At 33.2% G+C, this 23,675-nt stretch overlaps 1 protein-coding gene and 1 pseudogene across 4 annotated transcripts in view; one reads left to right on the forward strand and one right to left on the reverse strand.

Moving 5' to 3' along the window:
• Positions 1–23,675, reverse strand: part of CLCN3 (chloride voltage-gated channel 3) — a 79,828-nt gene that overhangs the window by 36,995 nt on the left and 19,158 nt on the right. Inside the window, exon 1 of one of the 4 annotated variants that reach the window (XM_025042975.1) lies at positions 8,319–8,546. The exons of 2 other annotated variants lie outside the window; for them this stretch is intronic. In XM_025042975.1, coding sequence (XP_024898743.1) covers positions 8,319–8,397 — 79 coding nt within the window. In that variant the 5' untranslated portion in view covers positions 8,398–8,546. Of the gene's footprint in view, positions 1–8,318; positions 8,547–23,675 lie in introns of those variants that run through there. One more of the 4 variants, XM_006906324.3, reaches the window with a different exon arrangement.
• Positions 20,983–21,101, forward strand: LOC112475131 (annotated as a pseudogene).

Below are 23,675 nucleotides of genomic sequence, written 5' to 3' on the forward strand. Positions count from 1 at the left end.
GGCTTTAAGTATAAAGGCTTATTAAAGATTCTACAATAAGCCATGGATTGGGAAAAAAAAAAAAAAGTTGAAGAACCAATTCTACATAGCTACATAAGGTTTGCTGGGAAAGTAAGGAGAGGACATTGAGTAAACGAGAGTTATAATAGTTAAATTGGAGATTGGCTTCAGCCTTTAACATTTTCTACAAGCCAAAAGTATAGATGAGCTCATACTAGCCACACTTATTTATAAGCTTTTCATTATTTAGTATATTTTCATTACTTAGTATATGTTTTAAAACCATCTTATATCATTAAATGCATATGCACATCACTTTTGATGTATTTCAGATTACTATATTTAACTGGTGTGACACTATAAACAAAACTTTAGGTTAGTTTGCCTTACAAACAATACATGTAATGAGCATATGTATATCGTACCTTTTCCAATTAATTTTTTAAATTAATTTTTTTCCATGCCCAGATATTCAATATTAAAAACCAGGTTAATCTCCAAACTTAAAATAAACACATTGTCCAGTAATTGTCTTCGGATTAGAGTTATTATTCATGTAATGGACCCTTATTGTTTCTGCCCACCTGGTAACTCTTCTTCCTGCTTTGTGTAACAGAACCCAATTATCTTTATGAAATTTCTATTCCTCACTGAATGCAGTCTTGATGAGGGTGTCAATCAAGGTATCCTCCCTTCCCCAGCCAAGAAAAAAGGCACGTGATCCAAGTTACATTAATCAAGCTCTATCTCCTGGAAATGTAAATCTTGAGCAGTGAAGTAATGATAGAACGAGTTTATTAATTTTAACAGAACTTCAAAAAGATATAGGATAGTTCCTGCTATAGAGATCACCAGATGTTGGATTGTAAGAAAGTATGATCTGAAAGTAGTAGCTGCCGAATTTAAGACAAGAAACCAATCAAAAATTTTTCTGGAGATCTGACTACTAGATGCCAATGACTACCCTCGACTACCAAATCACTGAAAAACAGTAACAAAAAAAGACTGGAAAAAAGATCACTTTCTTTTCAGAGTGTTCTAGTAAAGAAATTCCATGACCTTAATGTACTTTGAGACCAGAAAGACTTAGAGTCAAATTCCAGCTCTGCCACCTATTAGCTATGTTATCCAGCACAGGTTACTTCCTAACCTCTTAGAGGTATCTGGGTTTCTCACCCACTTTTAGAGTTTGGTATGTGAACTGGAGATAAGTCATATAATAAATCTGACAAACATTAGGAAATCAATAAACTTAAGCTATTGTCTCTGCTGAACTATTTCAGTATTTAAAACTTCATCAGGCTGCATTATATTACTCATATGGTATTAATCTTAACCAAAAGACTGACATTACAAAGGGAGGAACAAGAATCTTACAAATTTGAGCAATGAGTTCTTCTACAAACAACTGTATATTGAGGGAAAATCCTGTATATTTTTAACAAATAAGTATGCCTGACACAGACACAAAAACTAATTTCTAAAATGCATGGTAAATGATGAACCTTTCCATAATTGAACATTTTTAAAAATCAGGTGCAACCAACAATATTTCACAAAGTATCACCAACACTAAAATACTGCAGCAAATAGGAAAAATTATCCAATCAATACAGCTTTTTTGCAAAAATAACTTCATTGATAAGAAGACTTTTTGACTTATTTTTTCCCCACAGAATTTTATAAAATTCATGCATACCTATGTAAACACAAATTCATTATTTACTAATGGCTGTAATCTATACAAAAAAGTTTTTAAATTATCTATAGAAAAATTTAAATTATACTTTATTATTTAAAGCAATACTTTCACAACTGGGAAAAGAACAGTCTTTTCAACCAGTGATGCTGGACAACTGACTATCCACATGCAAAAGGATAAAGCTGGATCCCTACCTCACACCATATATGAAAATTAACTAAAAATGGATCACAGACCAAAATTAAGGGCTAAAACTATAAAACACAGGAGCAAGTTCTGTGACCTGCGTTAGGCAGTGGCTGTGCAGATAAAACACCATAACCATATATTGTGAAAAAAGAAAACACAGATAAACCAGACTAGATCAGAATAAAAAGTCTTTCCCACCTAGAGATCATACATTGTTATCTATCTAGTGTCTAAAAAAAAAAAACAAAATAACATTTATTGAGTACTTACTGTGTGCCAGACACTGTTCTTAGCATTTTACAAATATTAGCTCATTTAATCCTCACAACAATGATGAGGAAGGTATTACGATCTCTATATTATAAATTAGAAAAACAAGGCACAGAGAGTTAGGAAATCTGCCCAAGGTCACGTAGTTAGTAAGTAGTGGAACAGGAATTCAAATTCAAGCAGTTTGATTCTAAGGCATTTCTTAGCACTATGCAATACTGCCTAAAAGATAATTCATGGTTTGCCTGTATATTTTAAGATACATGGACACTCTTTTCTCTGAGTAGGTTAAGAGCTGTTAGGTGGTGCCTTCTTCCAAAACACTTGTACATATGTATTTATCTTTCAGACAATTAATGCAATCCTACCCATCACCAATCATCATCTGTCTTGGCCTTTGGTTCCAGACCACTTTTCCTATAATACTTAAAATGTTGCAATGAAAAAACATTGCAATAGTAGTCATGGGCACTGCTTTGCAATAGCATTCACGTTCCTATGCTTTCGCAGAGATCTATGACAATAACACATCCATTTTCATACTCAGGTTGTTCCAGACTCATTTAGGCCACAGGAAGCCTACCTTTCCCCCAGAAAGAACTAACTGCCCCTCCAGGTGTATACTTAGAAACTGGTTTTCAAATTTATTTGACTTTGGCCCACAGCAAGAAACATTTCTTGATATGGTAAATATACAAATATTTACCTAAAACCAAAGTTTAGTATTTGGTTTGACTTACTATTTGACATATACTCTAATATTTTACTCCCTTCCCTCTTCCCTCCCTCCCTTCTCTCCCTGCCCTTCCCCTCCCCCCTCCTAGATATTGGTCACAACCCAATCGATTTCATAACTAAAAATGTTAAAACCTGATATCTGAGAAACATTGAACTGGAGGATATAAACATTAATGAAATTATCTTTCTCATAAATAAAAGCCTTTATAGACTTCAATATATATTTGGTGAACTGAGCTTTAAAAATATACTTAACTGTTGCACCCTAGACTGAGCTTGTTAGTAAATTTTAAAGTCGCACATCTTCAGCAGCCTAAGTCTTTTATCAAAGGGGAATATCCAAATAATAGTCTTACATGAAATAATAGGTATATATTTATTACATTTATTATAAGACTATTACTTATTACCTCTGGAGTTATTTCAAAAGATGTGACAGTGCAGATTTTATCATTTAAGCTCATAATGCAGGTAACTGTCCCATCACACATGCATAAAACATATACAATTTTTTTAATTATGGAAGAAAGCAGAAAGAAATCTAAAACTCTACATATTCTCTGACTACCCAGTTTCTTCTATTAAGAGCAGGAATTCTAGTCTTCAATGTAATTTCTCCCTTCCCTCTGTGACCTTACTGACAAGAAATGGTCATCCTGATTAGGGAGGGGAAAGTATATGTTGTAAGTTGATAGTAGAAGTTCCAGAATGTTAGTAGACTCTCAAATGAAATATTAAAAGGGTAAAGGCAAGTACCATGCCTAGTACTTAGCAGGTGGTCAATTAAATATCTGTTGGATAAAAGAATAGGATAAATGAAGCATATGCTCTTTAAATTTGTTATGCCATCCGTGGTCATATTTAACTGCCATCTATTTAAACTGCAAAAACTTGGAAATTAAACCAAATCTCAGAAAAGTTGATGAAAACCAGTCAGTAGCAATGCTGACCAGTTCACTGTTTTCTTTATTCTACTGCCACCTCGAAATAAAAAGGCACATTCTTAGGCAGATATGATGCAGTAGATGTTAAGCCATCTGTATAACTAGAAACAAGTCCCATGTTTATTTACTATTTCTGCATATAAGATGATTTACATATTAAAAGAATAAAAAAAATCACGAAATCTGTTCTCTTAAATGACATGAGGAATAAATTGATAGAAACTAAAGTAAATCCACTTTTAATCTAATTATGGTTGTAAAGGACTATGAAAAATTACAAATTAGAATTGTTTACTGAAAAACAAAAACAAAACTCTAAAATACAATTTAATCTACCAGTCTCCTGTGGCTTTGTTCAGGCACAAAGAAGAGACCTCAATGCTGAAAAAAAAAAAAAATAGCCAAATTTGCAAACCTAATCTATGTGGCAGATCTGCTCACACTATGAAATCCTGGTACACAAAGCATTTCGGACTTACAACAAGCCATGAGATGGTATAAAATTAATCATAGTGAAGTGTAGGTTATTTTTAGAAAACAGAGCTAGAGATAGTAATATGAACCAGATTTTACTAGATTTTAAAATCAGATACTGTGGCAAATAAATTTAAAGACAGGCTTTGTTTTATACTATTGTTTTAGAATACAAAGAGTTTCTGACATCAAATAAAGAATCTCTATTTGTTCTTTTAATTTTTAGACACTTAGATGAATTAATTTGCAAGAGGAGATTTAATTTTCTAGTTGGTTAAAAGATTAAAGGTGATAGAAATGCAATAACAATGTGAATCCTAAAATCATTTTACAAAGAGCCTACAGAAAAAAAATATATATCTAACATCTGGGATTTCCAAATAATGTGTGAAAAATGCTAACTACTGATATTTTTTAGGAGGAAATAAAAATGAACAAATTCATCGATTATAATGGCAACAAAATAGCTTTACTTAAATATATCTCTGAGCTAATGAATGTCAAGAAATGATTTCAGGTAGAAACTTAAAAAGAATAAGATTCCAAACTTTTATTTCAATGGGAAGGCCACATGTTTTGGGGCTTAAGACTGTTATTAGTCTGGCATTCAAGTTTCCTTTAGGATCTGGCACTCTTCTACCTTCTACCTTTCTATATTACTCCTTTTACTCACCCAAGGATCCAACAAAACTAACCCGGGAACAACGTACAAGGAATTTACTCTACCAGAGCATGTACTCAATCTATCCTCTCCCCCAGGAATGTCATATCAAATTCCCTTGTGTACTTGGAAGACTTGGCCTACTTCGTTTGATACCACTTGTCAAAATAACTGATCTCCTCCTCCTCTAAAGTCTCAGAGAATATTCAGTCTATACCATTCACTACAAATTTATTAACTTCCTGAAGACTTTGTTTTTAAACTTGGGAAGCCTTCTTATGCCTCTTCCAGACTCAAAATGCCAAGTTATTACAGGGATATATAGTAAGACACAGTATACCCCCATGATTACAGAGTATGAGCCAAATCATCTGGATCAAATCCTGACTTTTAACATTTCTTTACCCAAGTTTTGTGAACAGGAAAATTATGATTAAAACAGTACCTACTTTACAAGTCTGTGATGAGGACTAAAATTATTTGTTACACATAAATGAACTGATACACTTAAAAGACTTAAAACAGTATCTGGCAAACAGTAATTTCTATACGAAGTATTAGCTATTATTAATATTACTATTACTACCACCATCTTTCTCCACAGCACCTAATAGTGCTTTATATACACAACAGCTCAATGAATTCTTTCAATGAAACAATTATTATTCAAGTAATTTTTAAAAGTCCCTTGGAATAAATGGAGACTCAAGGCCCAAAAGATCAAGTCTATGACAGGATTTAGCAGAAAAAAGAATTCGGACCCTGAAACTACTGAAAATTCATGAACAAATTAAGAAAGTATAAAACTGATAATCTAAATAAATATTTTTTTTTCCTTGATAAAAAGGGAAGAGACATCTTATGAAAAAACTTGATAGTTTCTGTATAGGAAATTTACCCACTCCTCCCCCAAAATGGCTATTTCTAAAATGTCATTTTAATTTTTAACCTATCAACAATATATTAACTAATTCTATTTTTAATGTGTTGACATTTCCAGTTTCTGTATTATTCACGAAAGTAGGAAGCTACATTATTTACCATCTCACCAAGAAAAGTAGTATTAAATTTAATTTACTCCACAAAGGTAATCCCTAACTCTAACATCCTGGATTTCAGTAGACAGATTTATGTTTACTTTATTGGTATCCTTCACAATTTCATACTTCAATTATCTGCCTCTTTACCATTTATCAGTTTTAAGAGATATTTCTAGTCATTATCATTTTATCCTCACGTAGAAGCTGATTTATTATTCTTGATTTATGTTAGCTGCTTATCTCTACCTCTCCAGTTCTTTGTGTTGACCCATGGCTACAACAGATCATAAATTATGGAAAACAAATAGCTTCTTACCCATAGATACTAAAATACTACAGTATAGTCAAGTAAGCATCATAACTGACTAATCGGTACTGCAAAGATACAATTTTACTTTCAAATAACGTTGGTTTATGTTAATTATAAGTCTCATCAAGGGACAAGGAACCTATTTGGGCTGCCAAGGATAAGACCAATTTAGACCTTAAGCAAGATTCCTAAAGGATTATTTATGAAAATATAATAAAAATAGTTTATATTTTAGTAATAACCATATTATTAACCATGCCTACTCTCACATAAGCTTTGGCTCATTTCTTACTGTTTTCATATCATATGAAGGAGTATACAAGGAAGTTCTGTCGAAGACTGTCAAGTTCAACACTGAGAATTTAAATTTCCCAAGCCTAGGTCTTCTGGTTTATTATCACCAACAAACAGATGTTGTAATAGCTCAGAGAAAACAGTTTGTCTTGTTTTGCAGTTTAATTACTAATTAGCAAATACTGTGACATTTGAACAGTCACCATTCATCCACGTTGCTTCCTGTTTAAAGAAATCCTTACCAGCAAAGGAATGATGGGAACATAAGGAAAAAGCAGAGTTTATGAACACATTAAAAATTGGGAGAGAAAATTCCCCAACAAATCTGGGTAGTAAGATTATGAGAAATTTTTCTTTTCTTCTTTATGCTTTTCGGTATTTCCCCAAATGTTCTAAAATTATATATACATGTTATATATATAATATACACATAAAATTATGTATACGAATTTTATTAGGAGGGCAATTCTGTAAGAGAAGCACAATACTGTATATGTAACATGACCTCCATAGTTTGCCCCAAAATCTGAATAGAGAGCTTTTACTAACAACAGAATACTATGGGATATATAATGTTATAACTGTTCAAAGCCTAAAATAGTGTCTAGTAGACCCAATGTAACCAAATATTTGTTGACTATATTAACTTTTTAATTCTAATGGAACTTAACACTTAAAAAGTGTTGTGAGAATATAAACTATATTTTAAATAAAACAGGCTAAATACGCTCAGAAAAATCATGACTTCTTTACTTCATAAATAAAAGTTTGGGCTACACCATAAAATAAATTTATAATACTATGCAGAAATTCAATTAATGTGGCTCATAAATGAAGTTGTCTAGTTTAGAGATTTTCCTTGAGGTTCAATTTTTTTCTAGAACAATTGCCAGTCTATTTTTAGAATAATCAGTTAAAAAAATTTTTAAAGCAGTTAAATTAACATGTAATTAGTTTTAAGAAGACCCTGACAGTACCTGCCAAAAGATTTGCATAAATGTTGGGTGCTTTTCTGGTTTTTACAAACTATTTATTATTTTTTCTGACGTGTAAAAATTACCATAAATGTTTTTATCATATCAATTTTTACAAGATACCTGTGTAAGACAATGTAGCTCATCTTAACCAGTTGAAATGCATATTAAATGAAAAATAGTAATATAAAAATGTGTTCATCCTTATCGCCATTTCACAGTGTTCTAAAATGTAGATAGAGCTTTTACTACAAATTTACATTGTGGTGTGAAAGCTACACGGTAATTGGCAGCAGCTGAAATATAATGGTACACAGACACACACTTGATTTTTCTGTGTAAATTAAAAGAAACATAAGTTTTTCAAAGGAAGAAAAACATTACTTTTTAGATGCCAACCAACACGACTTTAGCTGTAAAAGCGGATTAATTCATTTTCGCAGTTAAACAGAAAGAGGATTTCACACAGAAGATGGAGTCGGAGTCCAGTGTGATCTGAAGCAGTACTAATCTGCACAGAGAAAACAATCAGAGACGACGACTACAGAACATTCAGAAGGTTGCATTTGCCCCTTACTTTTGCCCCTTACTAATGACCCAGGACAACTAAACAACACATTGCAGTATTTAAAGGACAATCGAGAACCTGCTTAAATTAGAGAACCGCCCAGCTGCATGCAAAACATACCAACAGAAGATTCATAGCAAGGGGATGGTATTACCTCTTTTATGTAATTCCCTCAGGGGAATATAGTCTCCTCCCCCGTCATAAGGCAAATAGGGATCAGAAGAAGCATCCATGATTAGAATTTTGAAAAAGAAAAAGAAAAAGAAAAGCTTGCTAGCTTAAAAAGACAGCGGCATTTCTTTCAGCCCTGCTGTAGCAGGCAAGGGAGATGCCATATTTGATGAAGGCTAGAACTGTATGTAGTTCGACTCCGCTGAAGCAACTGTGTTCTTCCACAGTGGATGATGTCATCAAAGGGAAATTATTGCAGCCTGGTTGCTAGTGGCTACAATCTAGCAAGGCTTAGAGGCGGAACAGCCTACTTAATCAGGACCTGCTACGTATGACGATGACTAAGCTCCAAGTATAACTGACAAAACTGGTTTGAGAATTTTAAAACACTCACAATATAGCTTCTGTGGTAACAGTGGCAACTACAGTAAGACAAGAGAAACATTATTTCTTTTTTATTTTAAGATAAATATACTGGGAGCAAAGTAATTTAGAGCCGCGAAAAGGAAATTCTGGATGTAGACAAGCACCTTTTATTTTCAGTGTAGAAAAATGGGAGCAACTCTAATGAGGTTGTGTGATTTTATAATATAAATGTACTATTTTTTATATAGTAATGTCATGTGAGTCATAAAGAACTAACACATATCAAAGGCTTCAAGGGACTTGGTTTTAAAAGTCTATTTTTAATTATCTAAAATGTACTCCAGACTTCTATTGTGGGTTCAAAAAATTTAGTAACTGAGCAGTTTAGTAGTATTTTATCTCACTAATCTTCAGCAGACTCTTGTTTCCTTCTTTCAAAGAACCACCTAGTAATACATTACCTTTGGAGGAGACAGAAAACTTATCAACATTAAGTAACTTAGTTATTGTTTGTGAAACAATGCAAAAAAGGCTGACTAGGTAGGAGATTTTCCTATCTTCCTACTTTACAAATATTTTGTGCTTTTTATTTTCTTTTAAAAAAGGCTTTTAGTAAAATGTCTCAAAAGGTACTTCAAATCTCTTTGCTAGAAATTTTTATGAAATTCAGAAATAAAGCAACTCTTTTTGTTTCTAACTCATTCCTCCCTCCCCCCAAATAAACGGATGTTCATAATTTTTACAGCTTATCCCTAAAGTGATTCCTCTAGACCAGGAGATTCTCCTTCTGAAATAATATTTATTGCAGTGTCACTAAATTAAAATGTGCTATTCATTAGAAGCAATTCCATAACACTCAAGAGGTTATGTAAAATCTGTTTTCCTAAATATTGAATGAGCCAACATTTAAGATTCACTCCAATTCAAGACATTTATATGAGAATTGAAGGTAATGAAAAAAAAGAAGACTCAAATGGCAGTAAAAAAGAAATTCTATTCAATTTGTCTACTACATTTAAGTTACTTAAGGGTTTTTTTTTTTTTTTTTTAATTAGGTTGAATAAAGTTTTTATACTTCAAAACATTTGAACTTCACAAAGACAGACCTTCTTATAAAACTGCACCTGGGATTTGGTAGAAAAAGGTTTCAGGAAATGAACATAGGCTAGAATTACTGCCATAGGAATATTCTAATTATAGTTCTGGCTATTAATTGTTATGATACAACCATGTGTGATTTTTTCTTTCTGTTTTCTTTGAATAAAGTTTTTATACTTCAAAACATTTGAACTTCACAAAGACAGACCTTCTTATAAAACTGCACCTGGGATTTGGTAGAAAAAGGTTTCAGGAAATGAACATAGGCTAGAATTACTGCCATAGGAATATTCTAATTATAGTTCTGGCTATTAATTGTTATGATACAACCATGTGTGATTTTTTCTTTCTGTTTTCTCTATTTCTCAATTTTCTTGAAAAAAAAATTTTTTTAAACAAGGTTTCACAGAGAGCTAACTTCACTAAATTAACTAAATGTAAATTTGGTTCTTTGTGGTCCTCTGGTACTAAGTTCTACTATTATAAGACTTTTAAGAAATATATGCTATATGGCTTTCATAAATACTTTAGTTGTTTATGATACTGTTTATGTTTCACGCCTTTGTATAAAATGGAAATTTCTCTATGAGTTTTCCTGGTATTTGTAGATACTCTCTTAACTTGTTTTTCTTGATTTACAACTTGATCATAATGGAAAAATGAAAATGATAGCTAGCTAGCACTAACTAGAGGGGGAAGAGTATCTTCCCTATACAGTATATTCACAATATTGCATAAGTAAAAGTTTTGTATCATAAATAAAAAGTTTTAAATTATTTTTAGGTAACAAAATTTTGGTATTTGTGTGATGTAAGTCAATATATATATTGAACATATTTTTATAGAGTTAAGTTCAGAATGAGACACACTAAATCTAACAATTGTTATCACTCGAGAAGAAATGAGGTGGATGGAGGAGAATAATGGTATATTTAGTTTTTATTTTATATAGTTCCACATTATTTTAAAATTTTAAGCAAATATATTACATATTTAATTTTTAAATAGATTATTTTAAATAATAAGTTTGAAAAAATATTAATTTCAAATCTCTCATGCTTATGGGATCCATGGCTGCCACTTTCTCTTAAAAGAATCATTACTCAGACTCTAAGTGCTTTCCAATTCCACTTTAGAAAAGGATAAAGTAGATTTGAAGGTATAGCCAAAGAGGACTTTGACACTGATTAGGTATTACCAGATTAACAAACTGAATTACAATTAGAGTGGGGCTGAAGTGGAAAGAAAATAGAAGACAAATTCAAGAATTCCTAGGCACAGCTGGTGGGGGAATGCTCAGAATGGAACCTCTGAAGAACAAAAACACTGAAGTGGCAGCACACACACACACACAAATTTTAAATTCAGAAAGGGAAGATATTTCTACTTCCAAATGCACCCTAGATTATAACCTCAACTCCATGCCATAACCTCTCTGAGGTGTATTGCAGGCAGGGAGAATAGATGATTACAGATGACTACAGTATAACTATATAACAATGCATGTATAATTATATATAACATACATTGTGACTATAGTATTATAACGTTCAAACTTTAAGTCCTTCTTAACACATATGATCCAAGAAATCTATGACATTAGAAGTACTTAAAAATGTTATTTTTTTGCATTTAGATCTAACTATCAATTTATAAGAAATACAGAAAACACAAACATGTTAAATGACAGCTCAGAAACATGATTAGGAAAATCCAAATTAGGAAACAAATGACCTATTTCTTCAACAAATAAATAGTAAGGAAAAAGAGAAAGGAAGGAGGGAGGTATAGAACTTATAGACTTAAAAGATATATCAATCAATTTCAACATACAATTTTGTACTAAACAATTGGGGAAATGTAAAAGAGACAAGATATTTGATTTTAAGAAATTATTCACAATTTAGATGTGATAATAGCCTTAAAAGAATTCTTATCTTTTAGAGATACAAAATGAAATGTGTGTGTGTTGTAAAAGAGACCTCAATATAGAACTTGGATCAATTTACAATACAACAAGGAAGAGGGAATTTATAGCCCAGTAGGGGACTGGGGGCGTTGGTCAATGAAGAATTACTAAAAGGAAATATTCGGGGTAAGGGGAGACTCTGGCTAAAGAGACTTAACAGTATTCTTGCTAAAGGCAGGCCAGGATGATGAGCTATCACCTGCAGGATGGTAGAGGATGAGGAAGGTGGGGGAGGGTGGTATGTGGGTGGTGGTGGTATCAGGCTAAACCAACTTGACAGGATTCTTGTCAAAACTGAGCAATACAAAAACAAATCAGTCCAAAGTTGAGACACCTAGTTCAGAAGAGATTTCAGAGGAGCCTGACTAAAGTTTAATCAAAGAGGAACTCTTTATCAGCATATCTGTTTACCTGAAATGATATAATGTTTCAGATTTATTTCAAAATAATTGGGAAAAGGAAGCAGAAATGAAACAAAATTGACCATGAGTTGGTAATTATTTAAGCTAAGTGATGATACTAAGAAGACACATAATACTCTTCCCTATAATTTTGTATATGTTTCAAATTTTCTATAATGTGAATATTTCTTTTGAAAGAAATATTTATAAATAAAATCATTTTTATGAGACAAGCATTAACAAAAAATTACAACCTTTACTCTCAAAACTAAATATATTACTACTAAAAGTGTCAGATTAACTGTAGTTTACCCATTAAGTACAGTTGTTTTACGTTTACATTTGGACACATTATATGATATGAAATTTTTACTTGAGTTATCAGTTCTCCTCCCTAAACAAAAGCATCAGAGGAAAGGAAAAAAAGAAACAGCAAAGTTTCCAAGGAGGACAATCAATTCATGCTACAGTTTCTACAACACAAAAGAAAGAGGACCTAGAAATTCTCAGAAATGATAAGCCAGAAAATAAATTTAAAAAACAGAATGCAATATTCACAAACATAGGATATTTTAGCTATCAACAGGGCTGTCTGGTTATCCAAATAATGTATCAGAGAATTAAAACATGAAAAAGTTTCTTTTATAAGCATCACACAATGATCACTTTTTCAAAATCAGAACCAAAAATGGCTAAGCAATTCCTTTTCAAAGAATTTGTCAAATATAGTCATGCATGATCACAAGCTGGTATAAGAGCTGAGGAAAAGACTACTTTAATAGTTCTAAGTTTCTGAAATATTGAAGTAAAAATATGTTAATATTTACATTAAGTGTAAATATACCAAACACTACAAATAAAAGATAAATATTAATGTATTTTTAAAGTCCAACAACATAGTTTAAAAAGTCACAAAACCCCCATCTACACGGAAAGGCTGAAAATAAAAGGATTTTAAAAAATGGAGCATGCAAATATTAACACAAAGAAAATTGGAGAGCTATACTTATATCGAAGGAGATCTGAAAGTATAATTGGAAATAGATTCACTTCACAATGAAAGTAAGATGGTTCAGTTCACAGGAAGATACAACCTAATAACATGAGATCAAAGTATATAAAGCAAAAACCTACAGAATGTCAAGAAATAGTAGTAGGTGAGTCTACAGATAAAGTAAAAAATTGTATTGCAACACTATCAAATACTTGATAGAAACAAACAAGGAGAAAAATAGTAAGTAAAAAAAAAAAAAAAAAGTTCAAACAAAAGATTAACGAACTTCACCTAATGGACACACAGAGAATACCATTAACCAAAAACTCCATGTTAAATATTTTCCCATAGCATATGAATATTTACAAAAATAAACTTTTTCCTAGGCCACAATGCAAGTCTCAAAAAATTTCAACATGTTGATATTACACAATATATATTCTTTGACAACACTACAATAATGTTACAAATCAATTAAAAACATAACCTGAAATTTCTCATATGTTTGGAAATTATGAACCTCACTTCTAAATAACCTGTAGATCTACATAGATATCATTATGGAAGTTAGAAATGATGTTTAATTAGTCACAATAATACTAAGTATCTGGAGAGAAGTTTATAGCTTTAAATGTATTCGCCTGAGAAGAGCCTTAAATATTAAGTAACTTACCATTCACTTTTTGGAAGGGAAAAAAAATACAGCAAAATAAATCCAAACAAAGTAGAAGAAAAGAAGATCAGAAATTAATGATGTAGAATACAAATGTATAATAGAAAAGAACAACAAAGGCAAAACTAGTTAATTGGAAAGACTAATGATTGCTAAATCTACACTGACACTGATTATTAAGGGCAGAAGGAGGAGAGAGGAGGAAGGACAGGAGAGAGGAGAAAAAGGACACAGATATTATCAAGATGGAAAAGGAGACCTGACTACAAAACCTACAGTCATTAAAACAACTTTATGCCAATAAATTTTTTAAATAAAAAGAATGAATTTTGAGAAAAATACAACTTACCAAACATTTAGAAACAACTTCAGAATAGTGCTATAACCATTAAAGAAACTGAAACATAATTTAAAACCTTAATATAAAGAAAAATCTAAGACTAGCATTTCATTGGCAAATTCTACCAAAATATAAGAAATAATAATACCAGCCTTATGTAAACCTTTCCAGAGACTAGAAAAAGAAGCCATCACTACAACTCATTTTATGAAGGGAGTATAATCTTGATACCAAAACCTAATAAGAACAGTATGGCAAAAGAAAACTATCATCAAATCTCAGTGATGAATATATATTCAAAAGTCTTAAAACATAACCAAATCAAATCCAGCAATTTATAAAAAAGTAAAAATGCATTAATATATCAATGATCAAATTGATTCACATAAGGATGAGAATCAACTAAAGTTTATTAACAGAAAAAAGATATAAATCAGGTAATCATTTCAAAAGATGGTGGGGAAATGATAAATTCAACACCCATTGATAATTTCAAATCATATACTCTTAAATAACTAAGAATAGATGTGAGCCTGTTTAATCTGATAATAGGTAACACAAAAAGTCCAGATTAAACTTTGAGGTGAACACTTTAGGATTAGAATAGATGATAAAAGATGTTTACAATTACTACTTCCTTTCAACAGTTTACTAGAGGTCCTAGCAAGTGCAGTAAAGCAAGGGAGGCTATGGAGGAGAAAGCTATAAAGATTAGGAAGAAACAAAATTGTCACTATTTGCCAACGATATGACTATATTTTAAAAGCTATCACCAATAAATTATTAGAATTAATACGAGTTAAGCAAGGTCGTAAACTTTTAAAAATTAATATTCAAAAATACTCTCCCAAGGAATTTCCTCTAAATGTTAGTATTTTAGAACTGTTTAAATGGATCCATAGATTCCCTGTGATTTTATGTATTTACTTCAGCTTATTATTTTATAGGCTTAGCTCATAACTACTGAAGCTTTTTCAACAGAAATTCTTAATTGGAACCACAACACAAACCATGATTTAACCAACTATTTTCTCAATTCTCCCTGTACAGTTCATAGGTATGTCTTATATGCATAGGAGAAAAGTTAATTCATTATTTCATGACATTAGGCTAAGAAGTAGAGTACACATACAAGAAAATTATTCATTGACTTAATAATTTTAGTTCACTTTCTGTGGACTTTAAAAAATAATTTAATCCTTTTTGCAGAGCAATGACAATAATTAAGAGTAATAGTTGAGGTATAAATCATCAGGTTCTATATATAATAATTAAAACTAAGCTCACTTCTTTCTAATAAGCTTTCTGATGATATTGATACAGTATCTGATTGGCTTTCCACTGGTATTTTAGGCTAATTTTATCAAGGCATCACTTTATAATACCATGTTCTTTTTCCTAGTTCTTTAGTGACATCTTGAATTACAGTATTTCATAAACTTAATATGGGTTAGTTTTCTCTAAATGCATTACCTTACTCTTATACAAATACTTAAATTTGGGAAGAACCCTATTCCACACATATTAAGGTTAAGGAGGTTAATCTGACTGAAGTGACCTAAGGTGCAGTTGCAGAAAATGTTTACAAGGTAGTTGGCAACAAAGTGTGAAGGGTGTCAAATTTATCAAGAACATGACGCCACTCAGAATAAGTATTAGATGAACCTTAGAATTATTTATTTCTAAAAATAATTCAGGGTATGATCTTTTGAAAGAGTTTTTACCTTTTTCCAACAGCCAGCTATTGCATGGTGATGTTTTGTTTAACTTAATTTTAAGAATTTCTAAAAAACACTTCACTGAAGATTCGTGATGTAACCATTTCATGTTTTTTAAAGGCTTATGAGTTTGTTTCCAATTTCCATTTTAGAGCCAAATGCCTCGCTCATCAGAATAATGCCACCGATGTCACCAGTAAATACCAGATAAAACAAAAAGACTAAAATTAACTTGTCATCTACTAAAGACAACCCACATAAACAGAACCTATGAAACACTGTAGGTATAAATCATCAGGTTTAGTTCTCCTAACTAATCATCAAGTCAAGTTATCCTAACTCAATACATTTCTTGGATTTCTGCATTACACCACAACTTTACACTATCACTAATTACTTTTTGCTTATAAATACACATGCAAGAAAAATGTTTACTACTCTTAGATCATTTTATTAAAGTTTCTACCTGCAGTTGATATCAAAGAACTTGACAGAAATCAACCAATTCCAACTGTCTTAGGAGCATTTAGACTGTTTAGCAACAATTCTACCATCAATTTTCCAAACATTGTATTTACTACACATTAATGGATATTAATAAATACTTTCCTCCCAGGAATTTTTTCTAGGAATTTAGAATACTTTCATGTATTCAAATATTATATGAAAATAAAAATTGTTAAAATAAGGTCCAAGATGGTGGCATGAGAAGACCCTGAACTCACCTCTTCCCACTGAACACTTCGAATCTACACCTACAGACTGAAAAATCCACCCCAAAGAACTGAATAGCTTCTGCACAACAAATGAAAGAGAGGCCACATAGAAATCTGTAGGAGAGACGGAAGAGATACAGCATCGAGGGAGCTCCAGCCCCAACACCCTGACCTGTAGTAGGAAGAGATCGCTGAAGGGCCTTTGCACGGACTTGCCTGCCTTGGGGCACGGTAAAAAAATAAAAATAAAAATAACAAAATCAAAAAACCACAGCGGTTTAAAGGGTATCAAGTCTATAGAAGAAGGAAATCTGTTTACTAACCCAAGAGCATCTGCCAAACAAGAGGGGAACGGCAGAAAGTCTGGCTTCGGAGGCACCACAAAGCGCCATTTGTTGCCCACCCTGACCACCCTGACTTCAGGGGCAGGAGCATGGTGCAGGAGCTCTAGCCAGTTGGCAGGGTCATCCTAGTGCACCTCAGGCCCCAGACCCACACCAGCACAGCTTGCCTCTGGGATCCCTTGTGGCCTATGCCCTCTTAAGCAACTGTTCCAGGCTCCAAAGCAGTTTGTCCCCAGGACTTCTTGCAGCCTGCTCCAGATTCAGATTCTAGCCCATCCACTAAGGTGGCCCAGATGCAGCTTTCCCCCAGGACTCACATGGCTCAACACTACTCTAGCTATAGCTCTCGCCCTGGTGCGACTTGTCCCATTTTCCCCATGGCCTAAGCCCACTCCAGTTACAGTTCCAACCAGCCTGCCAAGATGGTCCTCTCGAGGCTTGCCCCTGGAACTCCCCACAGTTCACATAGCCCCAACTATACCTCCAGACTAGCTTGGCTTGTCCCTAGGACTCCCCATGGCCTAAGCCCACTCCAACTATATCTCCAACCAGCCTGCCAAGGTAGCCTTGGCAAGGCTTGCCCCTGGGTGTTCCCTCAGTTTCTGCATGCTTCAGGTATAGTTCCCGGCCTCAATGCAGCTTGCCCCCAGAACTTCCCATGTCCCAAGCCTTTTCCCATTGGAGCTCCAACCAGCCTGCCAAGGCAGTCCTGGGCAGGCTTCCCCCCTAGGGATGCCCCAGGCCTGCGTCCACAAGCTACAGCACCAACTGGTCTTCCAAGGTGGCCCCAGTGCAGCTTGCTCTGAGTCTGTCTGCGGCTCATGCCAACTCCATCTCCAGTTGGCTTGCCAAAGACACCCAGCATATGCAATCTACAAAGGGGAAGCTCCTACACAAGGCCACTCCTTCAGGACTGGGAGAGGTTGCTGTTTTGCCTAATCCATAGAAACAAACATAAAGAGAAAGTCAAAATTAAGAGACAAAGAGATAACTTCAGCACAAAACTCCAGAGAAACAATTAAATGAAATGCAGACAAGCAATCTACCAGATAAAGAGATCAAAACAATGCTTATAAAGATGGTCAAAAAAACCCAAACAAACAGGAGAACAAATGAACTCAGAATGTCAACAAAAATACAGAAAATATAAAAAAGAACATATCAACTGAAGAGTACAGTAACCGCAATGAAAAATACACTAGCGGGAATCAGTAGCAGATTAGATAATGCAAAAGAACGAATCAAAGAGCTGGAAGACAAGGTAATAGAAATCACCCAATTGAAAGAGCAAAAAGAAAAAAGAATTTAATAAAAATGAGACTAGTTTAATGGGTCTCTGTGACAACATCAACAATATCAACAACATCAAGCATCCAATATTCAAATCACCGGGGTCCCAGAAGGAGAAGAGAGACAGAGAGTGGGGCAGAAAACCTATATGAAGAAACTATGGTGGAAAACCTCTCTACCCTGGTGAAAGAAACAAGTACAGAGTTCCAAACAAGATGAACCCAAAGAGGCCCACATAAAGACACATCATAATTAAAACTCCAAAGTTAAAGAGATAATCTTAAAAGCAAAGAGAGAAAAGCAGCTAGTTACATATAAGGAACACTCCTCTCCCCACCCCTCCCCACACACACCATATGACTATTAGCCAATTTTTCAGAAGAAACTTTGCAAGCCAGAAAGGGCTGGCAATATGTATTCAAAGTGATGAAAGGTAAAAATCTATAACCAAAAATAACTCTACCTAGCAAGGCTATCATTTGGAATTAAAAAAGAGATAAAGTTTCCCAATCAGAAACTAAAGAAGTTCATCACCCCTAAAATGGCATTATAAGAAATATTATGGCAACTTCTTTAAGCAGAAAAAACAAGGCCAAAGTAAAAATAAGAAAACATAAGAAGAAAAAACCTCACTGATAAAGGCAAACATTTAGAAAATGTAGTGAATCAACCAATTATAAAGCTAGTATGAAGGTTAAAAGGCATGCGTAATAAATTAAGGGAACACACACATGCACAAAACATGTAAAATATGACATCAAAAATGAATATGGGGGGGAGGTGAGTAAAAAATGTAGTACTTTTAGAATGAGTTCAAACTTAAGCAACCATCACCTTAAAATAGACCGCTATCAACATAACTTGTTATATGTGAATCTCATGGTAATCGCCAACCAAAAACCTATAATAAATAAACAAAAAATAAAGAAAAAGAAACCCAAACAAATCACTAAAGAAAGTCACCAATGTAGAAGAGAGCAAGAAAGGAAAAGAACTAAAATAAAACAAAACTCAGAAAACAATTTAAAAAATGGCAGTAAGTACATACCTGTCCATAATCACTTTAAATATAAATGGGCTAAATGCTCCAATGAAAAGACACAGGGTGGTTGGACAGATTAAAAACAAAAAAAGACCCATGCATACGCTGCCTACAAAGAGCCACTTCAGACAGACGCACACAAACTGAAAGTAAAGGGATGGAAAAAGATATTTCAGGCAAATGAACATGAAAAGAAAGGTGGGGTAGCAATACTTAGACAAAAGAGACGTTAAAACAAAGATTGTAACAAGAAACAAGGGAAGGTATTACATAATAATTAAAAAAAGGATAAAACTACAGAAGATATAACACTTATAATCATCCATGCACCCAATATAGGAGCACTTAAGACATAAAGCAAATATTAACGGATTTAAAGGGGAGAGACTGATGGTATTACAATAATGGTAGAGTTTTTTTAACATCCCATTTTAACATCAATGGATAGATCATCCAGACAGAAAACTACCCGACTATCAGAAAGAGAAATTAAGAAAACAATCCCATTTACAATTGCATTAAAAGAATAAAATACCTAGAAATAAAGTTAACCACGGAGGTAAAGGATCAATGCATAAAACTACATGATACTGGTGAAAGAAACTGAAAAAGACACAAATAAATAGAGGGATACACCATGCTCACAGATTAGAAGGATTAATATCCCTAAATGTCCACAACAACCAAAGCGATCTACAGATTCAACAAAATCACTATAAAAATGCCAATGGTGTTTTTCACAGAACTAGAACAGACAATCCTAAAATTTATATGGAATCGCAAAATACCTGAATAGGCAAAGCAATCTTGAAAAAGAAAAACAAAGTTAGAGGTATCATGTGTCCTGATTTCAAACTATACTACAAAGCTATAGTAATCAATACAGTATGGTACTGGCACAAAAACAGGCACATAGATCAATGGAACACAATAGGAAGCATAGAAATAAACCATGCTTATATGATCAATTAATCTATGACAAAGGAAGAAAGAACAATGGGGAAAAGACAGTTTCTTCAATAAATGGTGCTGGGAAAACTGAACAGATACACATAAAAAAAAAAAAGATCATTTTTTCACACCATATCCAAATATAAACTCAAAACAGATTAAAGTCTTAAATATAAAACCTGAAACCATAAAAGCCTAGAAGAAAAAATAGGCAGTAAACTCGTTGAGATCGTTCTTAATATTTTTTTGGATATGCCTCTTTGGGCAATGGCAACAAAAGCAAAAATAAACAAATGGGACTATATCAAACTAAAAAGCTTTGGCACAGCTAAGAAAACCATCAATAAGCCGAAAAAGAAATCTACTGAATGGAAGAAGATATTTGCAAATTATATATCCAATAAGAGGTTAATATCAAAAAAATATATAAAGAACTCATATAACTTAACATCAAAAAACAAACAATCCAATTAAGAAATGGGCAAAAGACCTGAATAGATATTTCTTCAAAGAAGACATTTAGACAGCCAACAGAAACATGAAAAGATGCTCAACATCACTAATAATCAAGGAAATATAAATCAAAACCACAATGAGAGATCACTCACACCTGTCAGAAAGGCTATTATCAAAAAGCATTGGCGAGGTTGTGAGAAAAAGGAACTCTGGTTGCACTGTTGAGATTGTAAACTAGTGCAGCCACTATGGGAAACAGTATGAAGATTCTTCAAAAAAATTAAAAATTGTCTATGGCCATGCCACCCTGAACAAGCCCAATCCCGTCTGATTTCGGAAGCTAAGCAGGGCCAGGCCTAGTTAGCACTTGGATGGGAGACCACCTAGGAAGACCAGGTGCTGTAGGCATAAAAAATAAAAAATAAGGGATTGTAAACTGACAAGGTCCTTGCAATCTGTGAGGTCAAACAAGGATTGCCTCGCCTAAAACAATTTTTTAAAAAATTAAAAACTGAACTACCATACAACCTAGCAATTCTACTTCTGGGTATTCGTCCAAAAAAAAACAAAACCGCTTATTCGAAAAGTTATACGCACTCCTATGTTCACTGCAGCGTTGTACAATAGTCACAATATGGAACAAGTCTAGGTATCCACAGAGAGCTGAATGGGAAAAGAAGATGTAGTACATATAAACAACGAAATATTACTCAGCCATCAAAAAAATGAAATCTTGCCATCTGTGACAACACAGACGAACCTAGAGAGTATTGTTAAGTGAAATTAGTTGGACAGAAAAAGAAAAATAACCTATCATTCCACTTATGTATGAAATCTAAAAAAACTAAAACTAAATGAAAAAGAAACAAACTCACAGATACAGAGAACAAACTGATGGTTGTCAGAAGAGAGGGGAGTGGGAAGATGAGGAAAAAAAGCAACGCGATTAAAAAGTACAATCTTTCAGTTATAAAATAAGTCATGAGGATACAATGTACAGTGCAGGAAATAAAGTCAATATCATAATAACTGTATGGTGACATATGGTTACTATATTGTGGTGATTGCTTCATAAGGGATAAAAATATTGAATTACTATGTTGTACACTTGAAACTAATATGTCAACTTTAATCAAAATTAAATTTTTAAAAATCATAATGCTAAAAAAAAATAATTAAGATAGGTTTTTGTACCATAAGGCAATGCTTTCATTAAGTAACAAACTCCCTACCTGGTAAATGACACTACCAGCTTCATATGCTAGAAATATTAACACTTAACTCTCTCTTTTACCACCCCAGCCCACACCCAAACAATCTGCACGTCAGGCTGATTTTACCTCTAAATATATTTTGAAGCAGTATACGCCCTGTCACTATGTCAGACACTATCATCTCTCTTCTAAACTAGTTACATTTACCTTCCTACCAATCCATTTGCTCAGAGGTTGAATGAGCTCTTAAAATTACAAGGATCATATTACTTTCCTGCTTTAAAACCTTTTAATGGTTTCTCATAACTCCTAGGAAAAAAAGTGGCAAAACATTAAAATGCATGATTTTGACTTGCTTAATTACCTCTTCAGTCTTTGTTTCTCCACTTTCTAGCTCCATTCTCTATACTCCAGCCATTGTTCTGAAGCTCTAAGCTCCTTTTCAAGGGTTTTCTTGCAAGCAGTTCCCTCTGCTTGTAGCTGTACCCTGTACCCAAGCTCCTAGCACTCCCATTCTACCCTTACCCTCACCTGCCAGACTTTACATTTTGATATATCTTTGATTCCCCCACTTATATGTTCTCACACCCAAACTTCTTCACAGGACTTACTATAGCACAGCTGTAATTGTTTTTTTTTTTTTTTGTGGGATTATTATTATTTATTTTAATGGTTTTCTCTCTCTCATTAGAGTATAAACTCCATAAGAGAAAGACTCACATCATTCTTGTTCATTGCTCTATCCTGAGCACCTACCATGGTGTCTGGCTAGGTGCTCAGGATAGAGCATGAAAGGAGCCTAATAATGATGTGCTGAATGAAATATGCATAGGATTAAATCTAGAAAAAAATATATACCAAAATAATCAGTTATCTACAGGTAGTAAGATTACGAGCAATTTTCATTTACTTCCTTTTATTTTCATCATTTTTTCCACAATAAGCATATTTGCTTTTATTATTTAAAAGTTAACTCTTTCCACCTTATTTTTTAAAATAAACTATTTCGGACTAATTTTATATTTACAAAAAAGTTACAAAGATAGTACAAAGAGGTTCCGAATACTTCTGTTTCCCCAACTGTTAACATCCTACATTTCCATGGTACATTGGTCTAAACTAAGAAACAGATATTGATACATTACTATTAAGGAAACTCCAGACTTTATTTAGATTTCAACGGTTTTTATATAAAGGTCTTCTTTCTCTTCTAGGTTCCAATCAAGGATATTACATTGCATTTAGTTAACTTGTGTCCCTGAACTCCTCTGGTCTATAATAGTTTCTCAGTCTTTCCTTGTTTTTCATACCTTGACTGGTTAAATATCCTGTATAATGCTCCCCACCCCGCCCCGTCCTGACCAGTCTAGGTTTGTCTATTATTTTTCCTGTGGTTAGACATGGGTTACAGGTCTTTGCAAAAGTATCACAAAGATAAAGTGCCCTTCTTGTTATCTGTTAGGGGTATATGATATCCATTACTGGTAATATTAACCTTCAATACCTGGTTATGGAAGTGTCTGCCAAGTTTCTCCACTGCAAAATTACTATTTCCCTCTTTCTCTGAAACACTAAGTCTAGCCTACCCTCAAAGGAGAAGGAGGAAGGAATTATGCTCCTTCTCCATGAGGGTGGAATATAAACAAAATTTTTGGAATTCTTCTACAAGGGGGACTTGTCTCTATTTATGTTCAATCATTTATATTAGTTTATATCATTTATGTCATCTATGTGTGCTCATTTATATTTATTTTATACTTTGTTTATA

This window comes from Pteropus alecto, unplaced genomic scaffold (genome assembly GCF_000325575.1).
Source record: "Pteropus alecto unplaced genomic scaffold, ASM32557v1 scaffold50, whole genome shotgun sequence".
Lineage (NCBI taxonomy): Eukaryota > Metazoa > Chordata > Mammalia > Chiroptera > Pteropodidae > Pteropus > Pteropus alecto.